Raw genomic sequence first — 25,487 nt, 5'->3', positions numbered from 1 at the left:
CAGGTGGTGCTCCCCACGTTTATCCTGGAGAAGCGGTCCCTGCTGGAGATGTATGCAGACTTCATGGCACACCCGGACCTGCTGCTGGCTGTCACTGCCGGGGCTACGCCGCAGGACAGGGTCATCTGCTTCGTGGAGTATTACCTCACTGCCTTCCATGAGGGCCGCAAGGGCGCTCTGGCCAAGAAGCCCTACAACCCCATCATCGGCGAGACGTTCCACTGCTCCTGGGAGGTCCCCAAGGACAGGGTCAAGCCCAAGAGGACTGCCCCCCACACCCCTGCTGGCCACGAGCACCCGATGGCCGATGACCCTTCCAAAAACTACAAACTGCGGTTTGTGGCTGAGCAGGTGTCCCATCACCCGCCAATCTCCTGCTTCTACTGTGAGTGCAAGGAGAAGAGACTGTGTGTCAACACTCACGTATGGACCAAAAGCAAGTTCATGGGCATGTCCGTGGGGGTCTCTATGATAGGGGAAGGTAAGCCATGTCATGTCAGGTGGAGCAGGGCTCTGCCCACTGACACTTGTAGACCTGATGAACCACTGAGGATTTGCGTGTGGACGCCTTTGTTTTTGTTTCATTATGGAATTTGGGGTGAGTGGGCAGCTGGGAAGTAGGGGTTTTGCCGTTTGGGCACCAAGTCCTGGTATTTCCCCGGGCAGAGGTGATGACCAGATGGGATGTGCTGTGCTGGTGTCTTGGTGGGTTCAGGATCTGGTGTGTCACTGCACTGACTTGGGTCCGTACTGTGGTGCGGGTTCAGTCCCTGGGATGGGAACTTCTGCATGCCGCAGGTGCAGCCGAAAAAAAAAAAAAAATCTGTTCAGAAAAATTGCCAAGGCATATCTCTGGACTCTTGCTTATGATTCTGAAGCAAGAACCCAGTGGATCACATGTCCCTGTCACAACAAAGTGCTGAGTGAAGTTTATTCATTGTTTGAAGAAAACTGCTATCATCCTTGTTAAACTCAGGCACCGGTGTTAGTGGCTCTTCTACTTCTTTTGAGTCATACATCCTTTTGAGAGTCTGGCTGTAGACACTCTTCCCAGAAGAAAGAAATCCAATGCAAAATTTGACTTTCAGTTTCACGGCTCCTTGGAAGCCTTCCAAACCCCACAAGATAAGAACATCTTTTGTCGACTTGGTATGCTTTTATTGAATACCTACTAGATGCTGGCCATTGTCTTAGGAACTACAGGTACTTGAATGAGCAAAACATAGAAATCTCTGTCCCCATGAAGCTCCTTCTGCTGGGGAAATAGGATTGTGTGGTATGTTGGAAGGTGATGAGTTTCATGCAAATAAATGAGGGAAGGGACCTGGGGATGGTGGGGAGAGGGCAGGGGAGCTTTGGGATGGGGCATGGTGGTAGCAGGGAAGATGCATTTGAGCAAAAATGACATTTGGGCAGAGATCCAAGGGGTGATGGATAGGCCTTATTGGTGATGTGGGGAGGGTGACTGGCAGAGAGAATAAGGCAGAGGCCGGAGGCAGGGGGTCCCTGCCTGCTGATCTGAGACAGGAAACCCACATGGCTGGAGCAGGAAAAGCAAGATGGGGACAGGGGAAGATGAGGTCAGAGAGGTGACTGTGGCCAGATGAAAATAGACCGTGGGAGGGGGAAGGGGACACAGGAGACTAGTTAGAAGATAATGGTAATAATCCAGGCAAGACACCCTCATGGCTTGGACCCGGGTGAAATGGTGCAGGATGTGACACATGATGGGGGTCTGGATGTGTCCTGAAGTAGAGAGGTCACCTGTGGGGTATGAGAGAAAGGCGAGGCCAAGGCGTTTTTTTTTTTTTTTTTTTTTTTAAGATATTACATAATCATTGACTCTGTTCCTTGTACTGTACACTTCATACTCATGACTCACTTATTTTGCAACTGGAAGTTTGTACTTCTTAATTTCCCTCATCTACTTCTCTCCTCCCATCTGGCAACCACCTGTTTGTTCTCTGATTCTATGGCTCTTTTTTTTTTTTTTTTTTTTTTAAATCCTTTTAGGGCTGCACTTGTGGCACATGGAAGTTCCCGGGCCAGGGGTTAAATCGGAGCTGCAGCTGCCAGCCTTTGCTGTAGCCACAGCAATGCAGGGTTCAAGATGCATCTGTGACTTACACCACAGCTCACAGCAACTCCAGATCCCTAACCCACCGAGCGAGTCCAGGGATCAAACCCACATCCCCATGGATACTAGTCAGGGTCATTACTGTTGAACCACAGTGGAACTCCCAATGATTCTATGACTCTTTTTCTGTTTTGTTATATTTATTCAGTTGTTTTTTATGTTTTTGTTTTTTTCCTTTTTGGGCTGCACCCACAACATATGGAAATTCCCTGGCCAGGGATCGAATCTGAGCTGGAGCTGTGAGCTACACCACATCCGCAGCAATGCCAGATTCTTAACCCACTGTGCTGGGCCAGAGATTGAACTGGCATGACCAAAGAGACAAGACAGATCATTGACCCACAGCATCACAGCAGAAACTCCTCGCTTTTAGATTCCATATATAAGTGAAATCGTCCAGGATTTGTCTTTTTCTGTTATTTCACTTAGCATAATACCATCTCTGTCCATCCCTGGTGTCACAAATGGCAGAATTTCATGCGTTTTTATGGCAAAGTAATATTCCATTGGATATCTATACCACAGTTTCTTTATCCATTTGTGTGTTGGTGGGCACTTAGCTTTGTTTCAGTATCTTGTTTATTGTAAACAATGCTGCTATGAACATAGAAGTACATATATCTCTTCTAATACCATGTTTTCATTTTCTTGGATAAGTCCCCAAAGTGGAATTGCTGCATCATATGATAGTTCTGTATTTTTGATTTTTTGAGGAACCTCCATACTCTTCTCCGTAGTGTCTGCACCAATTATATTCCCACCAGCAGTGTATGAGGTTTCCCTTTTCTCTCTTCCCTCCACAGCATTTATTACTTGTGTTCTTTCTGATGACAACATTGTTACAGATGTGAGGGGATAGCTCATAGTCTTGATTGGCGTTTCCCTGATGATTAGTAACTTGGACCATCTTTTCATGAGCCTGTTGACCATCTGTAGGTGTTCTTTGGAGAAAATGTCTATTCAGGCCCTCTACCTGTTTTTCAGTCAGGTTGGTTGTTTTTTTGATGTTGAGTTGTATGAGTTCTTTGGAGAGTTTGGCTCTTAACCCCTCATTGGCTACAGCCGGATTGGGTGTGAGGTATGAGAGAGAGAAGAGGGAGGCCTGGGAGGACTCGGACCTTTCCTTGAGTGAGACAGGTGTCAGTGGAGGGCAGGTATGAGTGTAGCAGCCTCCCCACCCTTGACTGTCGTGTGCACAGCCTGCTGGTGGGAGCCTCAGGCTGAGCGAGAAGTCCACAGACTGGTTGTCTCTTCCTCCTTCCTCCCTCCCCCCCACTTTAAATCTGTGATTAGCCAGAAAAAAAATGAATATCTTATGGTAAAAGCAAATGCATTTTCAGAATTCTCGTTGTGGCTCAGTGAATACGAACCTGACTAGTATCCATGAGGAGGTGGGTTTGATCCCTGGCCTCACTCAGTGGGTTAAGGATCTGGTGTTGCTGTGGCTGTGTTATAGGCCTGCAGCTGCAGCTCTGATTCAACCCCTAACCTGGGAACCTCCATGTGCAGCAGGTTCAGCCCTAAGAAGACCAAAAAAAAAAAAAAAAAAAAAACCAAATGCATTTTCTGATACTCAGAGAATGTTTACTCCAGCCCTTTCTGGGGACCCTCTGCAAATGTGTCGCCGCCTCTTGTCCAGGCAGGTAAACCACAGTCACCTTAGAGCATAAGGTAGGTGCCTCCCATTCCCTGGGCCCCTAAAACAGGGATTTTTTTTATTTTTTGGATGTTAAAAATTTTTTTTGTAGTATAGTTGATTTATGTGTTAATTTCTGCTGAAAAGCAAAGTGATTCAGTGATTATATATACATACTATACATACCATGCACAATATATATACATGTATATATTCTTTTTCATATTCTTTTCCATTCTTGTTTGCCATGGTCAGCGCTGCAGAGCAACGGGAGATCCTGAAAGAGGAAAGGCGCGGCATCACAAAACACACAAGACTCCTTTACATCTAGAACATGGGGGACCAGGAGGAACTGTTTCGCAGAACCAAAGCCCTAGGCTTTAGCCCACTTGACTTTTATTAGGGAAGGTGACGTAGGTTAATGAGCAAAATCAGGTGCAGGTCGGAGTTCCCGTTGTGGCTCAGTGGTTAGTGAATCTGACTAAGAACCATGAGGTTGTGGACTCGATCCCTGGCCTTGCTCAGTGGGTTAAGGATCCAGCATTGCCGTGAGCTGTGGTGTAGGTCACAGATGTGGCTCGGATCTGGTGTTGCTGTGGCTCTGGCGTAGGCCAGGGGCTACAGCTCTGATTAGACCCCCTAGCCTGGGAACCTCCATATGCCGCAGGAGTAGCCCAAAAAATGGCAAAAAGACAAAAAAATCAGGTGCAGGTGATGATAAAGCTCTCTGAGTGGTTGTGCTTTTGCACATGTGCCAAATTTGTTTACTGCAAAGTTCAGCAGGTTTAGTGGGCTCCAACACTTGTTGATCACAGGATGATGAATATAGTTCCCTTGCTATATGGTAGGACCTTGTTGTTGATCCATGTTATATATAATAGTTTGCATCTGCTAATCCCAAACTCCCAATCCAGCCCTCCACCCGCCTTTCTGCTTTGGTAACCATAAATTTGTTTCCTATGACTGAGACTGTTTTGTAGATAAGTTCATTTATGTCATATTTAAATTCCATATGTAAGTGATATCATGGTATTTGTCTTTCTCTGACTTACTTAGTATGATCATCTCAGGCCCATCCATGTTGCTGCACGTGATAATTTCATTCTTTCTTATGGCTGAGTAGTATTCCATTGTCTCTATGTACCACATCTTCTTTATCCACTCATTGGTCAGTGGAGATTTAGATTGTTTCCATGTCTTGGCTAAGCAGGGATTCTTTTTTTTTTCTTTTCTTTTCTTTTTTTTTTTTTTTTTTTTGGTCTCTTTAGGGCCACACTCATGGAGATTCCCAGGCTAGGTGTTGAACCAGAGCTGTAGCTGCCAGCCTACACCACAGCCGCAACAACGCCAGATCCTTAACCCCCTGAGCGAGGCCAGGGATCGAACCTGCGTCCTCATGGTTACTAGTCAGATTTGTTTCCGCTGAGCCACAGCAGGAGCTGCTAGGTAGGGATTCTTGATGTTACATGACTATCTAGAAATCTAGATAAAAGTAAAGATTTGTGAATCCGTTTCTAGTGATTTAGGGGCGTCTTCACTCAGGGAGAGGAGATCTCTTCCCAGCCTCTGTGATGCTCTCACCAGGTAGTGCTGCCCTTACCGCATCCTCCCTAGGAGGGGCCTGGAGGTGGTGGTGACGACCGTGTCATGGTGCTCCATCCTCCCTCCCAGCACCCCAAGCTCCCGCCCCCCGACTCCTTGCACCTTCCTTGGTCACCAGCCGCCTCGTGCCTCCAGCCTCTCACACCACCTTCCTCAGGGCCGTTGCTTGGCCTCTCTCACCACCTCCTGAGCTGTACCTGAAGGTGGTGAGTCCCTTTTACCCTCCGTCTGTGCTCTGTTCCCCGAGGGAAACCCACACTTTCCCTTTCTCTTGCTGGTAGGTGATGCATGTCTGTGTTGAGTGTAGGGTCTGCCTTTGATGTTGGCGGTCTTAGATCCCCGATTCCATCCAGGCAAGAGCAGGGGCTGTGGCCTTATTTCACGCTGCCCAGCCACGGACAAAGCTCTTGATGCCCAGCGTGCATGGGAAACCATGTCACACCCTCTCCCCAGGCCATCTGCTGGAGCATCCTTGGAGCAGAACTGGGATTTGCTGGGATTTGCTTTGGCTCTCTGTTTGAAATTTTTACTTAGAACCTCTCTGTGGAGTGCTGCAAGCCTAAGGAAGATTCTGGAGAGACTCTGGAAAGCCTACCCCCCAGCCCCCAGTGCGTTCCTGCTGGGGACTGACCTGGGAAGGGCTGGGGGATTGTCTCTCTCATGCTCACGAAGCCTTGAGTTTGCCTAAGTCCTTTCAGTAGCTACAGCCCCTTTCTTTCATATTAATTAAATGTGTGCTCTGTAACATACAGATGCTGATTTTTCACAGGAGATGCTCCTAAGAATCCCCAAACTTTAAAGCCAAAGGTTCTGGTTCTTGTGCTTAGGGCTTCCTTGTGTGTGTGTGTGGTGGGGGAGTTATGGGGACAGTGGGACAGGGGAGGTAGGATGTTGTTTTTATCCTCCCTTATTCCTTGCACTGATCTAGCACCTTCCATGAATTTATTGATTGGGTCAGAAGTGGCATTTTTTCCTCCATTCATTTTTAAAATTAGATGGGTCCACTTGAAATTTTGTGTATAAATACATGGGCTTATCTTTTAAATTATTGCCTTTGGGCTGGGGCATATTTGGCTACGATAAAATGCCATTGTCAAGGGCTTCATTATGCCTTGAATTCCCCTAGGTTGCATCTCAGAGACCTCCCTGCACAGTGCCTCAGCTCTGCCACTAAAAGAGTCTAATGGGGACACATCCTGGCCAACCCTGTGGTGACATCCATGGAAAGAGGCAGAAACCCCTCTGCTTGGCACCACTACTTCTGGGGAGACGGCTCAGCCAGCTGTTCTCGAAACCCCTTCCCCCAAAGCTCCAGACAGGTGCCCAGTAAATGCATAGCCTCGGAATTGGGTCTGTGGGGACAGGTAGGGGCACATCTGCCCCCAAATGCCACCTCTGTGGGGCCTGCAGACAAAGACCCCAGAGTTGCTTTCTGTGATTCTGTGCTTTCTTTACCTAGTCAACAGCCTGTGGGAAGAGTCTGGTTCCTTAAAAAATTTCAAATGTATCAGTTTGGAAGTCTTAATGCTTAGCCTTAGGTTTATTGATGAATCAATCTGTGGGATTTAAAAGCCAAAATCTCCCAGCTTGAGGACTAGTCATGGCCTGGAAGGATGGGTTAATTGACATTTTTCAGCTTCTCTCAGCTCTGAGGCCAGTTAAACAGAAGCATTCATTTGTAGCTCTAGTTTTTTGTTTTGCAGGGGGTATTCAGAAGATCTGGAGCCAGGGATCGAACCTGACCACAGTAGTGGCCTGAGCCGCTGCAGTGACAATGCCAGATCCTTAGCATGCTGAGCCCCCCGGGAACTCCAGTCTAGTTTTAATAGAGTCTTTTTTTTTTGTCTTTTTTTGTTGTGTTGTTGTTGTTGCTATTTCTTGGGCCGCTCCCGCGGCATATGGAGGTTCCCAGGCTAGGAGTTGAATCAGAACTGTAGCCACCGGCCTACGCCAGAGCCACAGCAACGCGGGATCCGAGCCGCGTCTGCAACCTACACCACAGCTCACGGCAATGCCGGATCGTTAACCCACTGAGCAAGGGCAGGGACCGAACCCGCAACCTCATGGTTCCTAGTCAGATTCGTTAACCACTGCGCCACGACGGGAACTCCTTAATAGAGTCTTTTATTCATTTTAGGGACAACTTTTTTTCATGCAACCCTGAAAAAAGTCCTGAGAGGGCATAATTTCTGGTGAATTACCATATTTAACTTGTTTATGGATTTTCAGAAAAGAGCCTAAGAGTGTGATCTTGCCGATGTCTTTAAAGCAGCCTTGCTCTGGGGCTCCCCTGCCCATTCCTGTGGACTTGTGGGAAAATCCCCTTGGTTTGAAAGAGGCAAGATGCCTCTCACCTGTCTCGTCATCCGCCACGTGCATAACCTATCAGTAGACTTTGTGATTTCCTCTTTGTTCTCAAGACCGCTGATAAGGAATCACCTAGCAGGAGAGCAAGGAATGATTAGGATATAAAACCTTCAGGATGCTGGCGGTGCATCAGGCTTCGTGCTCTTAGCTGGGTTGCCTTCTCAGCCTCGCCCCAGCCCTATGAGGTACCATTATCCCTGTATCACAGATGAGCCAGCTCAGGGGCAGAGCAGTGAAGGTCGCCAGGCTGGTGAGTGACAGAGCACTTGGAATGATCTTCTGAGATCACATCTCGGGCTTTAAAAAAATTTTGGTCTGTGCTCCATGTAAATGTGTTCTAAAGAAAACATTAGTTGTGGGGAGTTCCCCAGTGGCTTGGTGGGTTAAGGATCAGGTATTGTCACTGCTGTGGCTAGGGTCACTGCTGTGGTGAGGCATTGATCCCTGGCCCCTGGAACTTCCATGTGCCATGGGTGTGGCAGGAAAGAGAGGGAGGAAGGGAGGAAGGACAGAAGGAAGGAAGGAAGGAAAAAAGGAAAAAAGAAAATAAAAGATAGCTCAGACCTGGTCATTCCTCTTCCAGGGTCCTGAGCAGAAGCTGTAAGAACAGGCATATCAGTGTCTAATTCTTCTGGCAGACACAGGTCCACCCTTCTGTGCATCACAGGACAGAGCCTCCAGGATCCCCTGGGGCATCTCTGCCTCCCAAGCTGTGGCAGGAGGGATGAATGACAGAGGGAGGGCATTAGGGCCCGGGGCATGGCTCTTGGAAGATGGCTTTATTTAGCTGTGAGAGCTCTGGCAAGTGGGGGAAGGAGTCAGTCTGCCCTGAAATTCAGTGTCTTTGCTCAGGTGGAGTGGTGCTGCTTGTGCCTTTAGGTTACGTATATTCAGTTCCATTCCCAGTTGAAGGAGCGAGTGAGATTTAAATGTTGCTGCCATCACCACCCCCTAGTCCTGCCCATGTGGGTGTGTGAGTCTGCTTTTTCTTGGGGTGGCGGTGGGGGGTCTTCACTCCTGCGCCCTTGTGTGAGCCTCCCTGCACTGGGGGAGACCACAGACCCCAGCTGCATAGGGGCCCATCCTCTGGTTTTATATACCAGTCCCCTATGCCTTTGGGTTGGGAGGACTGACTGTGCTGGACTTAACTGGGAGTGAGGTTGCTGGTTCCAGACAAGCCTGGTTGGTTCTGTATTGACTTTAGAAACTCTGCATTTGTGACCCATCTGGACAGTTAAATCCCATCTCCTCATATGCTCCTTGCCAGGTCACTCGGCTCAAAGGGACATATACACTGTCTACTGGGCAAATTCTAGCTTGTTTGATTGATTGACTGATCTTTCCATATATTTTATTTTATTGAAGTATAGTTAATTTACAAGGTTGTGTTAATTTCTGCTGTACAGCAAAGTGATTCAGGTATACATATATTTTTCAAATTCTTTCCCATTATGGTTTATCTCAGTTCCCTGTGTTAAACAGTAGGACCTTGTTTTTCATCCATCCTATATATACTAGTTTTCTTTTCTTTTTTTTTGCGGGGGAGGGGCGCTGTACTCAGGGTGTATGGAAGTTCCTGGGTCAGGGATCAAATTCATGTCATTTCAGTGACAGTGCCAGAGCCTTAACCCTCTGTACCATAAGAGCGCTCCATATATATACTAGTTTGCATCTGCTAATCTGAAACTCCCAATTCTTCCCTCCCCTTGGCAACCACAAGTTTCTTCTCTGTGTCTGTGAGTCTGTTTCCTAAGTAAGTTCATTAGTGCCATATTTTAGATTCCACATGTAAGTGATATCATATGGTATTTGTCTTTCTCTTTCTTACTTCATTTAGTATGAGAATCTTTAGTTGCATCTATTTTGCTGCAAATGGCATTATTTTGATGTTTTTAATGGCTGAATAGTATCTAGCTCTGTTGATCGAGAGGCTTATCTAGCTTCTGAGAAAAGTACCAACAGCCAAATTACTTAACCTCTCTGAGCTTCTGTTTCCTCATCCTTATGTAAAAGCGATAATAATTAATGCTGGGTAGGGGTGAAGTTCAAAAGAGACAGCCCATGGAAATGCCTGGCAGCCAGAAAGGGTCCCCGTGGAGCATTGAGCCCTCTTCTCCCTCTTCCTGGTAGAGGATCATGGGGCCTGGTGAGGGGGAGGGGACACGGCCACAGTTCTGGTTGCCATAGGTCTGGCCAGAGGACAGAAATGTCCTTCCTGAGGCTCACGGTGCTCTGAGCATCTCCATGGGTATGACTTGGGAGAAGGAGCTGGAGTAGAGCTGGGAGGGCCCTTTACAGGGATCCAAGCCCCAGTGCAGGGTGGAAAGCCGAGAAGGTGCCTTGTGCATAGTGAAGCTTACACAGCCCATTGTGCTAATTCCCAGGCCACCACCAGCCTGGGAATTGCTGGCCCTCAGCATGGAGGGGGCCTGGTGGCTGCCTGGCCGGACAAGCCACAGCAGCAACTGCCCGCAGCCCTGGGAGATGGTGCATGTGGGGATGCTCACAGCCTTGCAGAACTTGATCAAAACTATGGCCCTTTTCCCTGGAGAAACAGATGAACCCATGTCATTTTGCATTGCTTCAAGAGGATCAGAGGCTCTCCAAGCCCAGTGCTTGGATCCTAGGGTGGAGAATCCCTGATCAAGTTGTGTGGGCTCCCCTGGGTGGTGACAGCCACCATGCACCCTGATTTCTAACTTCCTGAGAAGCTTCGAGGGGGCCTCCTGTTGCTCTCGGGATAAAGGCAAAACTCTTTAATAGGTTTTTTGAGGTTTCCAAACAAGGTCTGGTCTTGTCTCTGGACCTGGCAGCCTCCTCACCTAGACCCACTACCTCCCTTTTCACACAGAGCTCTTTTCTCAGCCCCTCATGCTCACCGGGCTCTTTCTAATCACAGGGCCTTTGCACATGCCTTCCCCTCTTCACTGACTCAGTGCTTATCCAGCCCATGTGTCCGTTCCTTGGAGAAGCCTCCCTTCCCCAGGTCAGCTCCTCCTGCTGGAGGCCCTGGCACTGGGCACCTCTCCCGCCCACCTCATCACAGTCAGTTTTATGTTTCCTGGGTGTTTCATTCACACCCACCTTGCTTTCTCCTTGAGGGGAGAGATTAGTTCTGTCTCGTTCATCTTGAGTTCTCAGCATCTCGCACACAGTAGAGATGCAGCGAATAGGTAAGTGGCACATTTATTTATTTGTTTTTAGGGCCGCACCTGCAGCATATGGAAGTTCCCAGGCCAGGGGTTGAATTGGAGCTGTAGCTGCTGGCCTACATACACCACAGCCTCAGCAACATGGGATCTGAGCCATGTCTGTGACTACACCACAGCTCATGACAATGCCGGATCCTTAACCCACTGAGCAAGGCCAGGGATCGAACCTGCATCCTCATGGATACTAGTTGGGTTTGTTTCTGCTGCGCCACAACAGGAACTCCAAATGGCACATTTATAAATGGCCTTTGCAGAGATGGGGGGGTATGTGATGTCTGTTGCCGGAGTGTTGGTTTCTCATCTTGGCATCTCCTGGTCCCCAGCTGCCCTTCCCTTGCGGGCCTGACTCTCCTCCTCTCTCCCCGGAGGTGTGCTGCGGCTCCTGGAGCACGGGGAGGAGTATGTGTTCACCCTGCCCAGCGCCTACGCCCGTTCCATCCTCACCATCCCTTGGGTGGAGCTCGGAGGAAAAGTCAGCATCAGCTGTGCCAAGACCGGGTACTCAGCCACCGTGATATTCCACACGAAGCCTTTCTACGGAGGGAAAGTCCACAGGTAGGAGTCAGCCAGGGAGGCTCTGGTTTTGTCTGGTTTTGTCTGATCATGATGCCCAGGGTTTCTTCTCCCCATCAGAAGATTGGGGTCCAGTCATGGGATGAGTTGGAAGTCAAGGTGAAGTTGGAGTTCCCTGGTGGCTCAGTGGGTTAAGGATCCAGTGATGTCACTGTTGTGGTGTGGGTTTGATCCCTGGCCCAGGAACTTCCGCATGCCAGAGGTGCAGGGAAAAAAAAAAATCAAGGAGTTCCCATCATGGCACAGCGGAGGTGTGGGTGTGGGTTCGATCCCTGGCCTCACTCAGTGGGTTAGGGATCCGACGTTGCTGTGGGCTGTGGTGTGGGTTGCAGGTGCGGCTTGGGTCTTGAGTGGCTGTGGCTGTGGTGTAGCTACTGTGGCTGTAGCTCCGATTGGATCCCTAGCCTGGGAACCTCCATGTACTGTGGGTGTGGCCCTAAAAAAGACAAAAGAAAAAAAAAGAAAAAAATCAAAATAAATTTAACAATTCTTTTTCAGATAATGGGTCTCGTATGGCAGTTTTCCTTCCACCCCGCCCCACCCTTGTGCTACACTTTACAGTAAAGTCTGCTGGTAATGTGTTGGCAGAACACACACCCAGGAACAAAGGGCTCCTGTGGCCACTATAACCTCTCTGTCCCGCAGCCACAGCCTGACCTTCACAGATGTAGTTCAGTCTGTGAGCTCCTTTCAATCCCAAATCCTGGATCGCCTGTGAAAGCAGGACCATTTTTTTGCTTTCAGAATCTGGGAAGCATCCCCTGGTTTTTCAGGCTCCAGTTATCAAAATTCCCCCTGTGAAGCAGATCTCTGGATAAGCAAGCCCCCACCTTCACCCTTTTCCTTGGAAGGCTATTTTCTGGATGTATTCAGAGGGGGCTGGTGGAGTATCCCCTGCAGGGTGGATGCCCTCCGTGGCTGTTTTAGAGCCGAACACATGGGCTCACAAGAGCTCATCATGTATGTTTCTCCCCAGCTCTATGGCCCCTCAGCCCGAGGTGGTACTTTGAAATCGCTGTGGGTAGGCACCACAGAAACTGGCCAGAGCTTGAAACCAAGTGTTTTTCCTCCTGGAGAACCCATTGTTCACCATTACCAGCACACCACTGACGCCCTCCCAGTGTGTGCAGCCAGGATTCCGATGCCACCTGGAAGCCTGGGTCTTGCCACCTGGGATCTGGGGCCATGATCAGGCTCAAGGAGAAAGCTTCCAAGTATGTTGGACAACTCCAAATTCATTTAGAAAGAGAGGACTTGGGCTCCTCCACCTCCCTTTTCTGCTGTGTTTCTCTGACTGCAGCAGGCTCCACAGGGGCCGAAAGTGGGCTCTGCTTTCACCCAGAGCTGTGACCAGAGCCCTCAGACCAGGCAGGTGAGACTAGAGGTTGCACATCTCCACAAGAGCCCTGCTAAAGCCAGGCTGAAGGGGCTGACCTTATTTAATGATTGAAAAGTTCCCCATGGGCTCTTACACACTTTTGGTGGTTGAAATATAGCACTATTCAATGCTATTTTGGGAGGACAAGGATGTATTTTGCTTTTACTGAGTTATATGATTTCCACCCCAGTAATAACATCTTATAAAACCTTTGCGTGTTTATCAAAACTAAGAAATTGCTGGGGGGAGGGATAAATTGGGAGTTTGGGAGATTAACAGATATACATTACTATAAATTAAACAACAAGGACCTACTGTATAGCACAGGGAACTATATTCAATATCTTGTAATAGCCTATAATAGAAGAAAAAGAATATGTATGTATAACTGAATCACTTTGCCATACACTTGAAACTAACACAACATTGTAAATTAAATATACTTCAATTTAAAAAACTAAGAAATTGGAGTTCCCATTGTGGCTCAGTGGTGACAAACCCAACTAGTATCCATGAGGACATGGGTTCAATCCCTGACCCCGCTCAGTGGGTTAAGGATACAGGTGTTGCCATGACCTGTGGTGTATGCCGCAGATGCGGCTTGGATCCTGTGGGTATAGCCCTAAAAAAGGAAAAAATAAAAATAAATAATAAATTAAAAAACTAAGAAATTAACATTGCTACATTCCAATGAACTAATCTATAGACTCTATTCAGATGTCACCAGTCTCTCCACCAATGCTTCTTTTCTCTGCTTAGGAATATCAGATCACATTTTAAGAGCTGGTCTTTGAGCAGAAGGGCAAAAAATAACCTCACTTAAAATCTCTAAATGGTAGTTCCTGTCGTGGCTCAGCAGTTAATGAACCTGAATAGCATGAGGACATGGGTTCGATCCCTGGCCTCGCTCACGGGGTTAAGGATCTGGCATTGCTGTGAGCTGTGATGTAGGTCGCAGATGCGGCTCGGATCCCGAGATGCTGTGGCACTGGCTAGGACCCTTAGCCTGGGAACCTCATATGCCACTGGTGCGGCCCTAAAAAGACCGGAAAAAAAAAAAATCTCTAAATGGGAGTACACCTTTTGAGGTCAGTCTTTTCTGATAATCTGACAATGTGTTCACTGACTCTTCATTAATTCAGGGTCACAGCAGAAGTGAAGCACAATCCCACCAACACTATTGTGTGCAAAGCCCATGGGGAGTGGAATGGGACCCTGGAATTCACCTACAACAACGGAGAGACCAAGGTCATTGACACGACTGCACTGCCGGTGTACCCCAAGAAGATCCGACCCCTGGAGAAGCAGGGCCCCATGGAGTCGAGGTGGGTCCAAGCCTCATTGTCCTTAGCACTTGAGCCAAGAGGCAGAGAAGAAGCCTTTGAAAGCTCAGCTAATGGAAATCATGTTCTGACTCCTTTAGATATTGATTTGTCCTCTGTGTGTCGCTTCGCAGTAGATCCTTTGTCATTTCCAGTTTTGTTTTGCACTTGTGGGGTGGTGTCAAGACAGGTAGCACCATCTTAATTCCTGTCCTAAAAGAATTTGTCGTCTCCACTGGTTTGTTTGTTCCTTTAATTGCAAATTATGTACAGAAAGTTGCTAGCAATCCAAGAACTGTGTGGTGAAGCAATGAGATATATATGTATTTTTTAACTAGACTAGCAACATAATAAAAAAAAATTCATTGCTGGCAATGCCGTGCTATGATAAAATTGACACTCTCTGTGCTGTGTGCTTCTGGTAGGAAGTCATGCAAGTTAGCTGCATGGACCTGTAGCTTTTTTTTTTTCCCCACACCGACAGCATGCAGAAGTTCCCTGGCCAGGAATCAAATATGCACCACAGCAGTGACATCAGGTCCTTATCTGCTATGCCACAAGGGAACTCAGGGACCAGTAGCTTTATATTCATGAGTTCTCCTTTATCTCATAGTCCACTTCTGGGAATTGATTCTGAGGGAGACCTCTTCAATTCACAGAAGATTTTAAATATGAAATTTGGGTATTTTTTAAAAAACTAAACAATAAACAAAAGAAAACATGTAATAGTACAATGATTTGGAAAATGGTTAAATAAATTATAGAGGATCCACTCTACAGTATGACTACCATTCAGCCCCTTAAAGTATTATTTATACATGTACAGGAGCAGAATCTCCTGGAAATATGCCATTTTAACTTTTTGCCATCAGGTAAACCAACTATAGCTCACAGGCTAGATCCATTCTCTGGCTGATTTTCATGAAGTTTTATGGGAACACAGTCCATTTGTTAATTTGTTGTTTTACGGCTATTCTCTCGTTACACCAGCGGTTAAACAGTTGCAACAGAGACCAACTGGCCTGCAGAGCCAAAAATGTTTACTCTCTGGCCCTTTCCAAAAAGCGTTTGCTGGCCACTGCTCTCCTCTAAAAGCATGCTGCCCTTTAGAAAGATGATGTAGGATTAAAATGAAATCACAGATGCTTCCGTGAAAGGGCTTGCCATTATAGGAAGAGTTTGTAACCAAATTGGAAAAGTGCTTATTATGGGGAAACAAAGCCAGCGATACCAGAGTGTGTATAAATGATACATTATCACTGAGATTGATTTAAAAAAAAAATAGGGCTTTAGTATCCTGGAAACTTGGCTTTGTTATAGGATTAGTACACTCTTTCTAGTTAATTTGCTTGTCCAGTGACAGCCAATATAACCTTCACTTTATCTAAATGGAGGCCATGAACCAGCCCATCAGGTCACAGTTGCAGGACAAGAGACAGTCTGTGACAGGAAGGAATCCATCCCCTGCCCACGTGGCCTCAGATGACACCTCCCCAGAAGCAAGTGGCCCATGGTTCCTCTAACAGCACCACTTGTTTCTGGTTTGGCTGTTGAGAATGAAGCTCTGGTTCCCTGGATCTGTTACGCCAAGGATACCGAGTGAGTTAACTACTCCGCATGAAAACTCTTGAGCTTTGGGAACTCAGAATTCCACCTGGAGCAGGGATGGCATCTGGAGCCAGAGTGAGAAAGGGGTATCACCTTTCCTTGTCTCACTTATGTGCACTTTACTAGAACCTGGAGCTGGGCATTAGCAGACTGAGCTGCCCACTTTGTTTCCGAGGTGGAGAGCCTGCCCCTCAGAGCCCCTGAGCCCCTCATCTGCCAGTCAGCCAGGCCTTAATCTGCAGAGGTGAGGGGACCGTCCATTGGTCCAGCCCTGTCAGATGGCCCTGTGAACTTGCTCCTGGTGCCCTGAGCTTGGCCTGAGCAGGCATCCTGCCTTGGTCAGAGCCCTCCATGCCCACCAATGCTGGCCATGCCCAGCCCCTCCCTGGCCCTTGGTCAGCATGGCTTCCCCTTCTCAGCAAGGGCTCCCCTTAGCTTCCTTTTTGGTTTTCCCATGGGCTTCCACCCACCTTGCCCTGAATATTCCTGGCCTTTCTCAGTTTCTCTCAGCCTCAAGTTCAGGGCCTCCCCAGCTGAATCCCATTCCTGCCATCCCAGGTGGCTCTTGGTTGGTCCCTGTGCCTGTCTGGGTGGAGCTCTTCTTCTGTGGGCCGGTTCTGTGCTGCCACCCACTCTCTAGTGCAGGGGTACTATGGGGGGGTGTCTCTTGCCCTCTAAATTTGGGGCACTGTCTTACAATGGGACTTATCAGGAGAAGGTCCCACTCTGAGAGACACCCCCACCTTGGATGTCCCAGTCCTTCCCTCAGCCAGATGTACGCCCAGCCCTCCCTGTCAACTTTCCCACCTCCCTTTCCTGTTTTAGCCCATCTTTCCCCCTCTTAAGTGAGCTGTCAGGGGGTGGTAGAAAGAACAAGGGCTGGAAGGCTAGTCGTACCTGACTTTCCACCCGCTTCCAGCAGTTTCTCCTATGTAAGCCGGGAGCCAGGGCACCACCTTCCCTGGGGCCTCTGTGTGGTAGGAGCCGGCAGTGGGTAGGCTGGCCGTGTAGCCAGAGCCCAGTCCTCATCGATTCCCCTGGAGAGCTGTTGTACTGCGTGGGCCACTCTGCTGTAGGCCCCCTGCCCAGGATCTCACGAGGATCAGTGCTCAGCCCTGGCTGTGGAGGCATCGAGTCCCCAAAGCTGGAGAGGGGGTGCTCGCTTGGAGCAGTCTGCAGTTTCCCTTGTGCAGAATCCCTGCTTGCCATGGTGTGGTGAAGGGGGGAAGTGTCCCCTTCACCTCAGCACCTGTCCTCACCCTCCTGCACAGACCATGTGCTTCAGGGGTGGCCCCTGAGATTCCCAAGGGGAGAAGCCACCTGGAAGGCGGGGCTGCCTTCTCCCATGAATGAGTGAGCGAATGAATAAGGTAGAGACGTGATTTTGTGTGTAGACATGAGGAGGTGACAGATTGTGTGGTGTCTATAACTCCTAATAGCAGGCTTCCTGTGGGAAAACAGCCCCTGTTCATCTCCATTCGCTTACTGACCTTAAGCAGGTCACCTCACCTTAGGTGGATTTTTTTTTTTCTTCTTGGTCCTTTTAACAGCTGCACCTGCGACATATGTAAGTTCCCAGGGTAGGGGGCCATTGGGAGCTGGAGCTGTGGTCCTACGCCACAGCCACAGCAACACTGGGTTGGAGCCCTCTGTGACCTACACCACAGCTTCTGACAACGCAGGATCCTTAACCCACTGATCGAGGCCAGGGATCGAATTGGTATCCTTATGAATACTAGTCAGATTTGTAGCCAGCTGAACCAAAATGGGAACTCCGGTGGATCTTGGTTTTGTGTTGTTTGTTTTTTGTTTATGTGGATCTTGTTTTTCTCCCCTTTACAGTGGGGTGATAATATATCTTTGGGTTATTGTGATGATCAGATGAGTTAATCCATATGTAAACTGCCTAGAAGTGTGGTAAATGCTGCTGCTGCTGTTATCTGCGGGAGCAGGTTCATTGCTCCTGTCATCCCTAAATGTGTCCCTTGATGCTTAGAGCCCCAGCAGAGGAGAGAGGATTCCAATCTGGATGAAGGTGAGGCCCTGGGCCCCAGAATGAGCTGCTCTCCAGGGTTCCCTCAGCTCTGGTTCCTCCTCGCCTGGGATTGCAGCCTGACCCATGTCCCTGCCTGACTGCTTCCTGTCCCCCGTGCATCCCTAGGAACCTCTGGCGGGAGGTGACCCAATGCCTGCGGCTGGGGGACATTGATGCTGCCACTGAGCAGAAGCGGCGGCTGGAGGAGAAGCAGCGTGCGGAGGAGCGGAAGCGGGAGAACGTCCGAGCACCCTGGCGGCCCAAGTACTTCATCCAGGAGGTGACCCCATGGTGTCCTGGGCAGGGTGGCCTGTACCCTGACACGGGGTTTGGATGAGCAAGCTGGGTGGGGAGAGCCTGGGAGGTGGGATGGCATGGCTGCGGCTGTGGCTGTGGCAGGCGGTCCTGGGGGTGGTTGATGCTACCCGAATTCTCTATCGGGGAAGTGTTCCTCCGTGGGGCAGCCTGGTGTGGGACTGCAGATCTGGCCACCATCCTGCTTAAAAAAGATCCCAGCCCTGCTACTCCAAGGCCTCTCCACAGCTCATCTCCACACCTGAGTGGGCTGGAACCTTCCCAATGACAAGCACCCTTGCAGAGCTTTGCCTCCCCTGGGCGGAGTGGGATGGACTTGCTGGGGAGGGTGGGCTGCATGGGTTCGGGGCCCACGTGATGCTGTTGGCAGTAGCATTGGTGGTGGACACCTCATCCCCATCACCGCCCATCCACTGGGCAAAACTCTGGGTACCCAGTTGTTTATGGAGCATTCGGGCAGCATTCTGAGAACAGAACGGGAACAGCAGAAGTTTAGGAAGCACGGTTTTTAAGGCAGGCAGTCAGGAACCCATCAGCATCGATGAAGCAGGCCAGTGAGGAGTGGGCAGGCCAGAGGCTGTATGTAAAGGGGTGCATGGCACCAGCCTCCAGGCCCTCACAGACAGATCACCCAGTTCTTTATGAGAAGCCAGAAATCTGAATTTTTATAAGATCTGATATTTACTTGGCATCAAGGAATTTTTAATAATTTAAACACTGAGAGCCAACTGAAATATGTCTAGGCTTTCTTTGCCCAGATGCTACTAGTGTCTGACTTATGTTCCTAGAAAGGCTGGCTCTGTGCAGCTGGAGGACTGCAGGGACAGTTAGTAACCTTGAGCTGGGCTTCTGGTTGGGAGCAGGAAGCAGCCACCCTTTTCCCAGAGGCAGGAACGAGGGTCATGGGCCAAAGGCAGATATGAGGGTCTGATGCGGGTTCAAACAGGAAGCTTGGGGAGATTCTGATGGGATCCCCATCTGGAGGCCTTGTCCAGGTGAAGTGACTCTGTACTGGTCAGGGTTCTCCAGAGAAACAGCACAGAACCAATAGGAATTTATTATATAGATTTATTGTGGAGGCTGAAGAGCCATAGGATCCATGGTTTGCAAGCTGGAGCTGCAGGAAAGCCCGTGGTGTGGTTCAGTCCAAGTCCAAAGGCCTGAGACCCAAGGGAGCCAGTGGCGTGAATCCCAGCCCGAGGGCAGAAGATGAGATGAGATGTCAGCTCAACAGTGAGGCAGGAAAGAAAGGGCCACTTCCTTCCTCCTCCAGCTTTTGTTCTCTTCAGGCCCCACACACTGGATGATGCCCACTCACCCTGGAGAGGGGTGCCTGTCACCTTCACTCAACCCCCCAGTTCAAAGGCTACCTCATGTGCAAAAACCCTGACAAACACACTCAAGAAATATTTAACCTTGGGGACCACGTGGCCAGTTAAGGCAATGCATAAAATTAACCATCTCAGGGAGTTCCCTGGTGGCTCAGTAGGTTAATGATCCAACATTGTCACTGCTGTGGCTCAGGTTCAGTGCTTGAGCCCGGAAACTTCTGCATACCATGGGCATGGCCAAAAGAAAAGAAAAGTTTAACCATCCCTCAGGGATTCTTCTGTAGGGTGGTCTAGTTTCTCTGAGACAGCTCGTTTGCCTGGTTTCTATAGAAAGTTGTACATTAAAAAAACAAAATGACAACCACCAAAAAAAAAAAAAAATTGATTTTCCCTACAAAGTTGTTTGTTTTCATTTTATTGACTTACAATGTAACAGTTTTTTTTTTTTTAATTAGAGGGTATAATAAAAGCTAGTCTCTTTATAGCAGAAGGCTTGAGGAAGTGGAAAGAATAAAAATCACCCCCGTACCAGAATTGTTACCATTTAGTGGAGTATCCCCTCTCATCTAGCACCAGACTGTAGACCTTTTGATTTTTGTCTTTTCCTTGCTAGTATTTGATAGGTGTCATTTCCCGTGTGTGCTGGTGTATTTGTGGCTGCTGCCTGTGTCCTTTGTCGGAATCCCCTCCAGGCCGGTGGGCGGGAAAGAAACCACTGGTCTGGCAGATTCCTCATAGTCAGGCTGTTATCTTTCTCTTCCCTGTCCGTTCATTCATTTACCCTCTTTTTTTCTCGTGTCCTGCTTTTTCAAAAGGTTTTTTTTTTTCTTTTGCCAACTAATCTTCCTTGATGTAAACCAACAAAGCTCCCCCGCTCCATCATCTGAAATGCCAGATGTGAAGATCACAGGGGCTCTGAGAAGCAGCTGGGCTGAGGAAGGGTAGTTGAGGCCACCATGTGGCTTGGCTGTGAGACCCGGGGAGCGAGGCAGGCACACAGGTCCATGGTGCTGAACGGATGGTAACAAGCACCACTGTGCATTGCGGGCAGAGCTGGGGGTACCCTTGCTTCTTGCCTCTCGAGGTGTCCATGTAGTGATGTGTCTTTCTCTCTCTTGCAGGGTGACAGCTGGGTGTACTTCAATCCCCTTTGGAAGGCACACTGATGGGTGGAGATGCAGAGCTTTCAGAAGTAGCCCTGTTTTTGTAGGAATTAAAGTGGTACAGTATCAAGGTCCTGCCGATATGCTCTGAGACCTCTTGGTGTCATTCAAGACATGGTACCTGAGAGAGGAGTTATGTCCTGAGAAAAATGTACCCCCAAACTCTGTGATAGGATTGAACTGATTCAAGAGCCACCAGGGGCACATGTGTGCACGCAGGCTTGTGTGCAGGCTCTCAGCACACTGTATATTCACACGCATGCACTGGGTCTGCTGGGTCTTATCACACCTGTACATACTGCACTTACCAGTGTTGAAGTGGGGTAATGATTCTGAGCTCCTTTTTATCAATGAGGTTCAAAGTTTTCTATTTTTCAGTTGGCCAAAAATGTTTTTGCACTCTCAAAATCTTCTGTCATCAGCTCCTGTCCAGGCAAGAGGGAATTGGCCCAGTTGATGTCCATATGGTAGAAAATGGCTCATTCCTGGTAGAAGGGGGCTGTCATTTCAGAATTATCATTGATTCCCATTCCCCTGCCAACTCCAACATTTGTTTGTACTCCAGAAAGACAAACTGCCATTTCCTGCTGGATGGGGAGTAGACAGGGTTCAAGGTTATGCCAGAGCTTTGCAGGATGGAGCACCTATGGAAGAGTCAGGTCTGCCTTGGAATTTTCCTCCTGTCATTGCCCCAGAGCCTGACCTGAAAATTTCCCATGTTCAATACTCAAGTCATCCATTTTGCAAAAGCTGCTTCTTTCATGGTAGAAAACAAATCATATGGAGACATCACTACTTTTATGATGAAAAAAGGGCTTTAGAAACAAAATACACGCACGCATGCATGCACCAACACGCACAACCATAGCTTCAATCTTGTACTTAGTTTGGGGAAAGGAAAAAGAATTTCCTGTGGATTTTTTTTTTTTTTTAAAGTGCACCTCTCTTGTTTGACACAAACTCTGCAAGAAGACCACTGTGATTAAAACATACATACAGCCTGCCTAAGTGTTCCACGGTTTCAGTTGAATTTCAGTCTTCAGCCTTTACACATGAGGTCAAGACATGACCAGAATATAAAGCTAGGAGAAAAGGAAGTATTTGATCTTTGCTCAATGCTTAATTTATTTTTTACTGTGCCATTCTAACGAGAATATTTATAAAATCCAGTAGCATGAATGCTTCTCCGTAGTAATACTAATTTTGTGCCTTTGTCTGCTTTCTTAAGACCAATTGTTCACACTTTGTAGATATTAGACAAATATATTTCGATTAAATACTATACTTATCTGTGTGTCTGTGTTTGATTTTTAGCGATTCCAAAGTTCTGTGGGAATTGGTTGGTCTGGATGAATTCAAATGTTATTGATTAGGTTGTGTTACTTTGATGGGAACAGCAATCATAGTTCCAGGAAAACAGTTATTTTATTGTTTAAGTGTTTATGTCTCCACTCTCACCTATTACAAGTGAAAACAGTTATTTTAAACACATTAAAAAATCTATTACATAAACATCATTTATGGATATTTTATGACAAGGTCATAAGAACATTTAACTCATATCTAGTGAATAGTTTTGTTTTGAGAGAAGTGACTTACCAGGCAAAATCATCATGTAGGCCTGTTCCAGTCTTCAAACATCTGGGAGAATAAACTGTTTGCAACCATCTTATTTCTGAGAGCAACGGCAGAACAGATGCTATTTTAAGTAGAAAATCCTCAATGAGAAGACTAATAAAAAGTAATAACTGGGTGTTTGGAAGTTTCTTCGTCTTATACCAGAGTATAAGCCATCTGGGAAGTAAAAATGAAGGGTCACTTTTCTTTTGGGGGGGATTAGGGTTCATTTTGCCTTTTAAAAATTGTGAAATATAAAGATTTACATAAAATATATTAGAGTTCCAAGAATAATTCTAAACTCCTATGTACCCACAGCTTAGAAAAAGAAACAAAAGTGTCCATACCTTAAAAGCCGCCTCTGCACTCCTGCAGAATCGTAGTCCCCTCCTTGCACCAGAGAGAGCACTGTCCTGACTCATGCAGTAATCAACTTCTTGGCTTTTTTGTTTTTTGTTTTTTTTTTTTTTGGACCATACACACTATGTGTCTATTTCTGAAAGCATACTTGGTTTTGCCTGTTTTGGGACGATGTACAAAAGGAATCATGTCACAGTTTGCTTATTTGAGCTAACATTTCATTGATGGGTCAGTCTATGAGCTGCTCTATTCATTTATTTTGCTGAGTTCACATTTTGTTTTGAGTAGTTCTTTTATTATGGCGAAAGATATACGTAATGTAGAATTTACCATTTTGGCCTTTTGAAAGGGTATGGTCTAGGGAGTTCCTATTGTGGTATAGAGGAGGTGAATTTGACTAGTATCCATGAGGAAGTGGGTTTGATCCCTGGTCTCACTCAACATCGGGGATCCAGTGTTGCCGTGAGCTGTGGTGTAGGTCGCAGACACTGCTTGGATCTGGTGTTCCTATGGTGTAGGCTGGCAGCTACAGCTCCAGTTTGACCCCTAGCCTGGGAACTTCCATATGCCACAGGTGTGGCCCAAAAAGCAAAAAAAAAAAAATAAAGTGTACAGTCTAACAGCATTAAATACATTCACATCACTGTGTATCACAACCATTTATCTCCATAAAGGTTACATCTTCCTAAACTAAAACTTGGTACCATTTGAACAGTGACTCTCAACCCACCCTTCCTCTGCAACCTTTAGCAACCATGTTGTCTCTTGTTTTTATGAATTTGACTACCCTGAGTGCCTCATAAAAGTGAAATAATAGTGTATATACTTGTCCTTTTATGTCTGGCTTATTTCACTTAGCATAATGTGTACCAACATCATCAGAATCTCCTTCCTTTTAAGTCTGGATAATATTCCATTGTATGTGTATGTACCACATTTTGTCTTTTTACTTGTTGATGTGGACGTTTGGGTTGTTTCCATCTTTTGGATATTGTGAGATATTAACACATGGGAGTATAACTTCCTCTGAGTCCCTGCTTTTTAAATTTTTTTATTACTCAATGAATTTATTACATTTACAGTTGTACAATGATTATCACAATTCAATTTTATAGGATTTCCATCCCACAACCCCAGTGCATCCCCCCACCCCAGAGAACTGTTTCCTCTGGAGACCATAAGTTTTTCAATGTCTGTGAGTCACCATCGTTTCTGCAAAGAAGTCCAGTCTGTCCTTTTTTCAGATTCCACATGTCAGTGAAAGCATTGGATGTTGGTGTCTCATTGTATGGCTGACTTCACTTAGCATGATAGTTTCTCAGTCCACCCATGTTGCTAAAAACGCTGGTATTTCATTCTTTTTAATGGCTAATATTCCATTGTGTATATGTACCACATCTTCTTGATCCACTCCTCTGTCAATGGACATTTGGGTTGTTTCCATGTCTTGGCTGTTGAGAAGAGTGCTGCGATGAACGTTGGAGTACATGTGTCTTTGCGAGTCATGGTTTTCTCTGGATAGATGCCCAGGAGTGGGATTGCTGGATGAAATGGGAGTTCTATTTTTAGTTTTCTGAGGCATCCCCATACTGTTTTCCACAGTGGTTGCACCAATTTACAATCCCACCAGCAGTGTACTAGGGTTTCTTTTTCTCCACACCCTCTCCAGCACTTATTGTTTGTAGACTTTTGGATGATGGCCATTCTGGCTGGTGTAAGGTGGTGCCTCATAGTGGTCTTGATTTGCATTTGTCTAATAATGAGTGATGTTGAACATCTTTTCATGTCTTTTTTGGCCGTCTGTATGTCTTCTTTGGAGAACTGTCTGTTTAGATCTTTTGCCTCTTTTTTGATGGGGTTGTTTGGTTTTTTTTTTTGGTATAGAGCTGCAGAAGGTGTTTATAAATTTTGGAGATGAATCCCTTTTCAGTTGCTTCATTTGCAAAGATTTTTTCCCATTCTGTGGGTTGTCTTTTTGTTTAGGGTTTCCTTTGCTGTGCAGAAACTTTTAAGTTTAATTAGGTCCTATTTGTTTATTTTTGTTTTTATTGTCAATACTCTAAGAGGTGGATCTGAGAAGATGTTGCTGTAATTTATGTCGGAGAGTGTTTGGCATATGTTTTCCTCTAACAGTTTTATAGCGTCTGGTCTTATATCTAGGTCTTAATCCATTTTGAGTTTATTTTTGTGTATGGTGTTAGGGAGTGTTTGAATTTCATTCTTTTCCATGTGGCCATCCAGTTTTCCCAGCACCACTTATTGAACAGGCTGTCTTTTCTCCATTGTATATCCTTGCCTCCTTTGTCATAGATTAGTTGGCTGTAGGTGTGTGGGTTGAATTCTGGGCTTTCTGTCCCATTCCACTCATCTATATTTCTGTCTTTGTGCCAGTACCATACAGTTTTGATGATTGTTGCTTTGTAGTATTGTCTGAAGTCCGGGAGCCTGATTCCTCCAGCTCCCTTTTTCTTTTTCAGGATGGCTTTGGCTATTCTGGGTATTTTGTGCTTCCAAACTTTAAAATATTTTGTTCAAGTTCTGTGAAACATGTCCTTGGTAATTTGATAAGGATTGCATTGAATCTGTATTTTGCCTTGGGTAGTATAGTCATTTTGATAATATTAACTCTTCCAGTCTACGAGCATGGTATATCTTTCCATCTATTTGTGTCATCATCTTTGATTTCTTTCATCAGTGTCTTATAGTTTTCAAAGTATAGGTCTTTTGTTCTTTAGGTAGGTTTACTCCTAGGTATTTTATTCTTTTGGATGTGATGGTAAACGGGATTGCTTCCCTAATTTTTCTTTCTGACCTTTCATTGTCAGTGTATA

At 46.8% G+C, this 25,487-nt stretch overlaps 1 protein-coding gene and 1 long non-coding RNA gene across 3 annotated transcripts in view; one reads left to right on the top strand and one right to left on the bottom strand.

Annotated features, from left to right (window-relative positions):
* Nucleotides 1-21,967, top strand: part of OSBPL10 (oxysterol binding protein like 10) — a 327,444-nt gene extending 305,477 nt beyond the window's left edge. For both annotated transcript variants that reach the window (XM_047769412.1, XM_047769418.1), the window contains exons 8-12: nucleotides 4-481; nucleotides 11,323-11,509; nucleotides 14,048-14,230; nucleotides 17,997-18,150; nucleotides 20,638-21,967. In XM_047769412.1, coding sequence (XP_047625368.1) covers nucleotides 4-481; nucleotides 11,323-11,509; nucleotides 14,048-14,230; nucleotides 17,997-18,150; nucleotides 20,638-20,682 — 1,047 coding nt within the window. In that variant the 3' untranslated portion in view covers nucleotides 20,683-21,967. The remainder of the gene's footprint in view (nucleotides 1-3; nucleotides 482-11,322; nucleotides 11,510-14,047; nucleotides 14,231-17,996; nucleotides 18,151-20,637) is intronic.
* LOC125121134 (uncharacterized) lies at nucleotides 19,240-23,085 on the bottom strand. The gene is made up of 2 exons (XR_007133389.1): nucleotides 22,279-23,085; nucleotides 19,240-22,137 (listed from the first exon to the last, which is right to left on the bottom strand). It is a non-coding gene; the product is annotated as an uncharacterized LOC125121134 (long non-coding RNA).
* Nucleotides 23,086-25,487: the final 2,402 nt, after the last annotated feature.

This window comes from Phacochoerus africanus, chromosome 1 (assembly GCF_016906955.1).
Source record: "Phacochoerus africanus isolate WHEZ1 chromosome 1, ROS_Pafr_v1, whole genome shotgun sequence".
In the NCBI taxonomy this organism is placed as follows: domain Eukaryota; kingdom Metazoa; phylum Chordata; class Mammalia; order Artiodactyla; family Suidae; genus Phacochoerus; species Phacochoerus africanus.
This window is presented reverse-complemented; position numbering and strand designations above follow the sequence as displayed.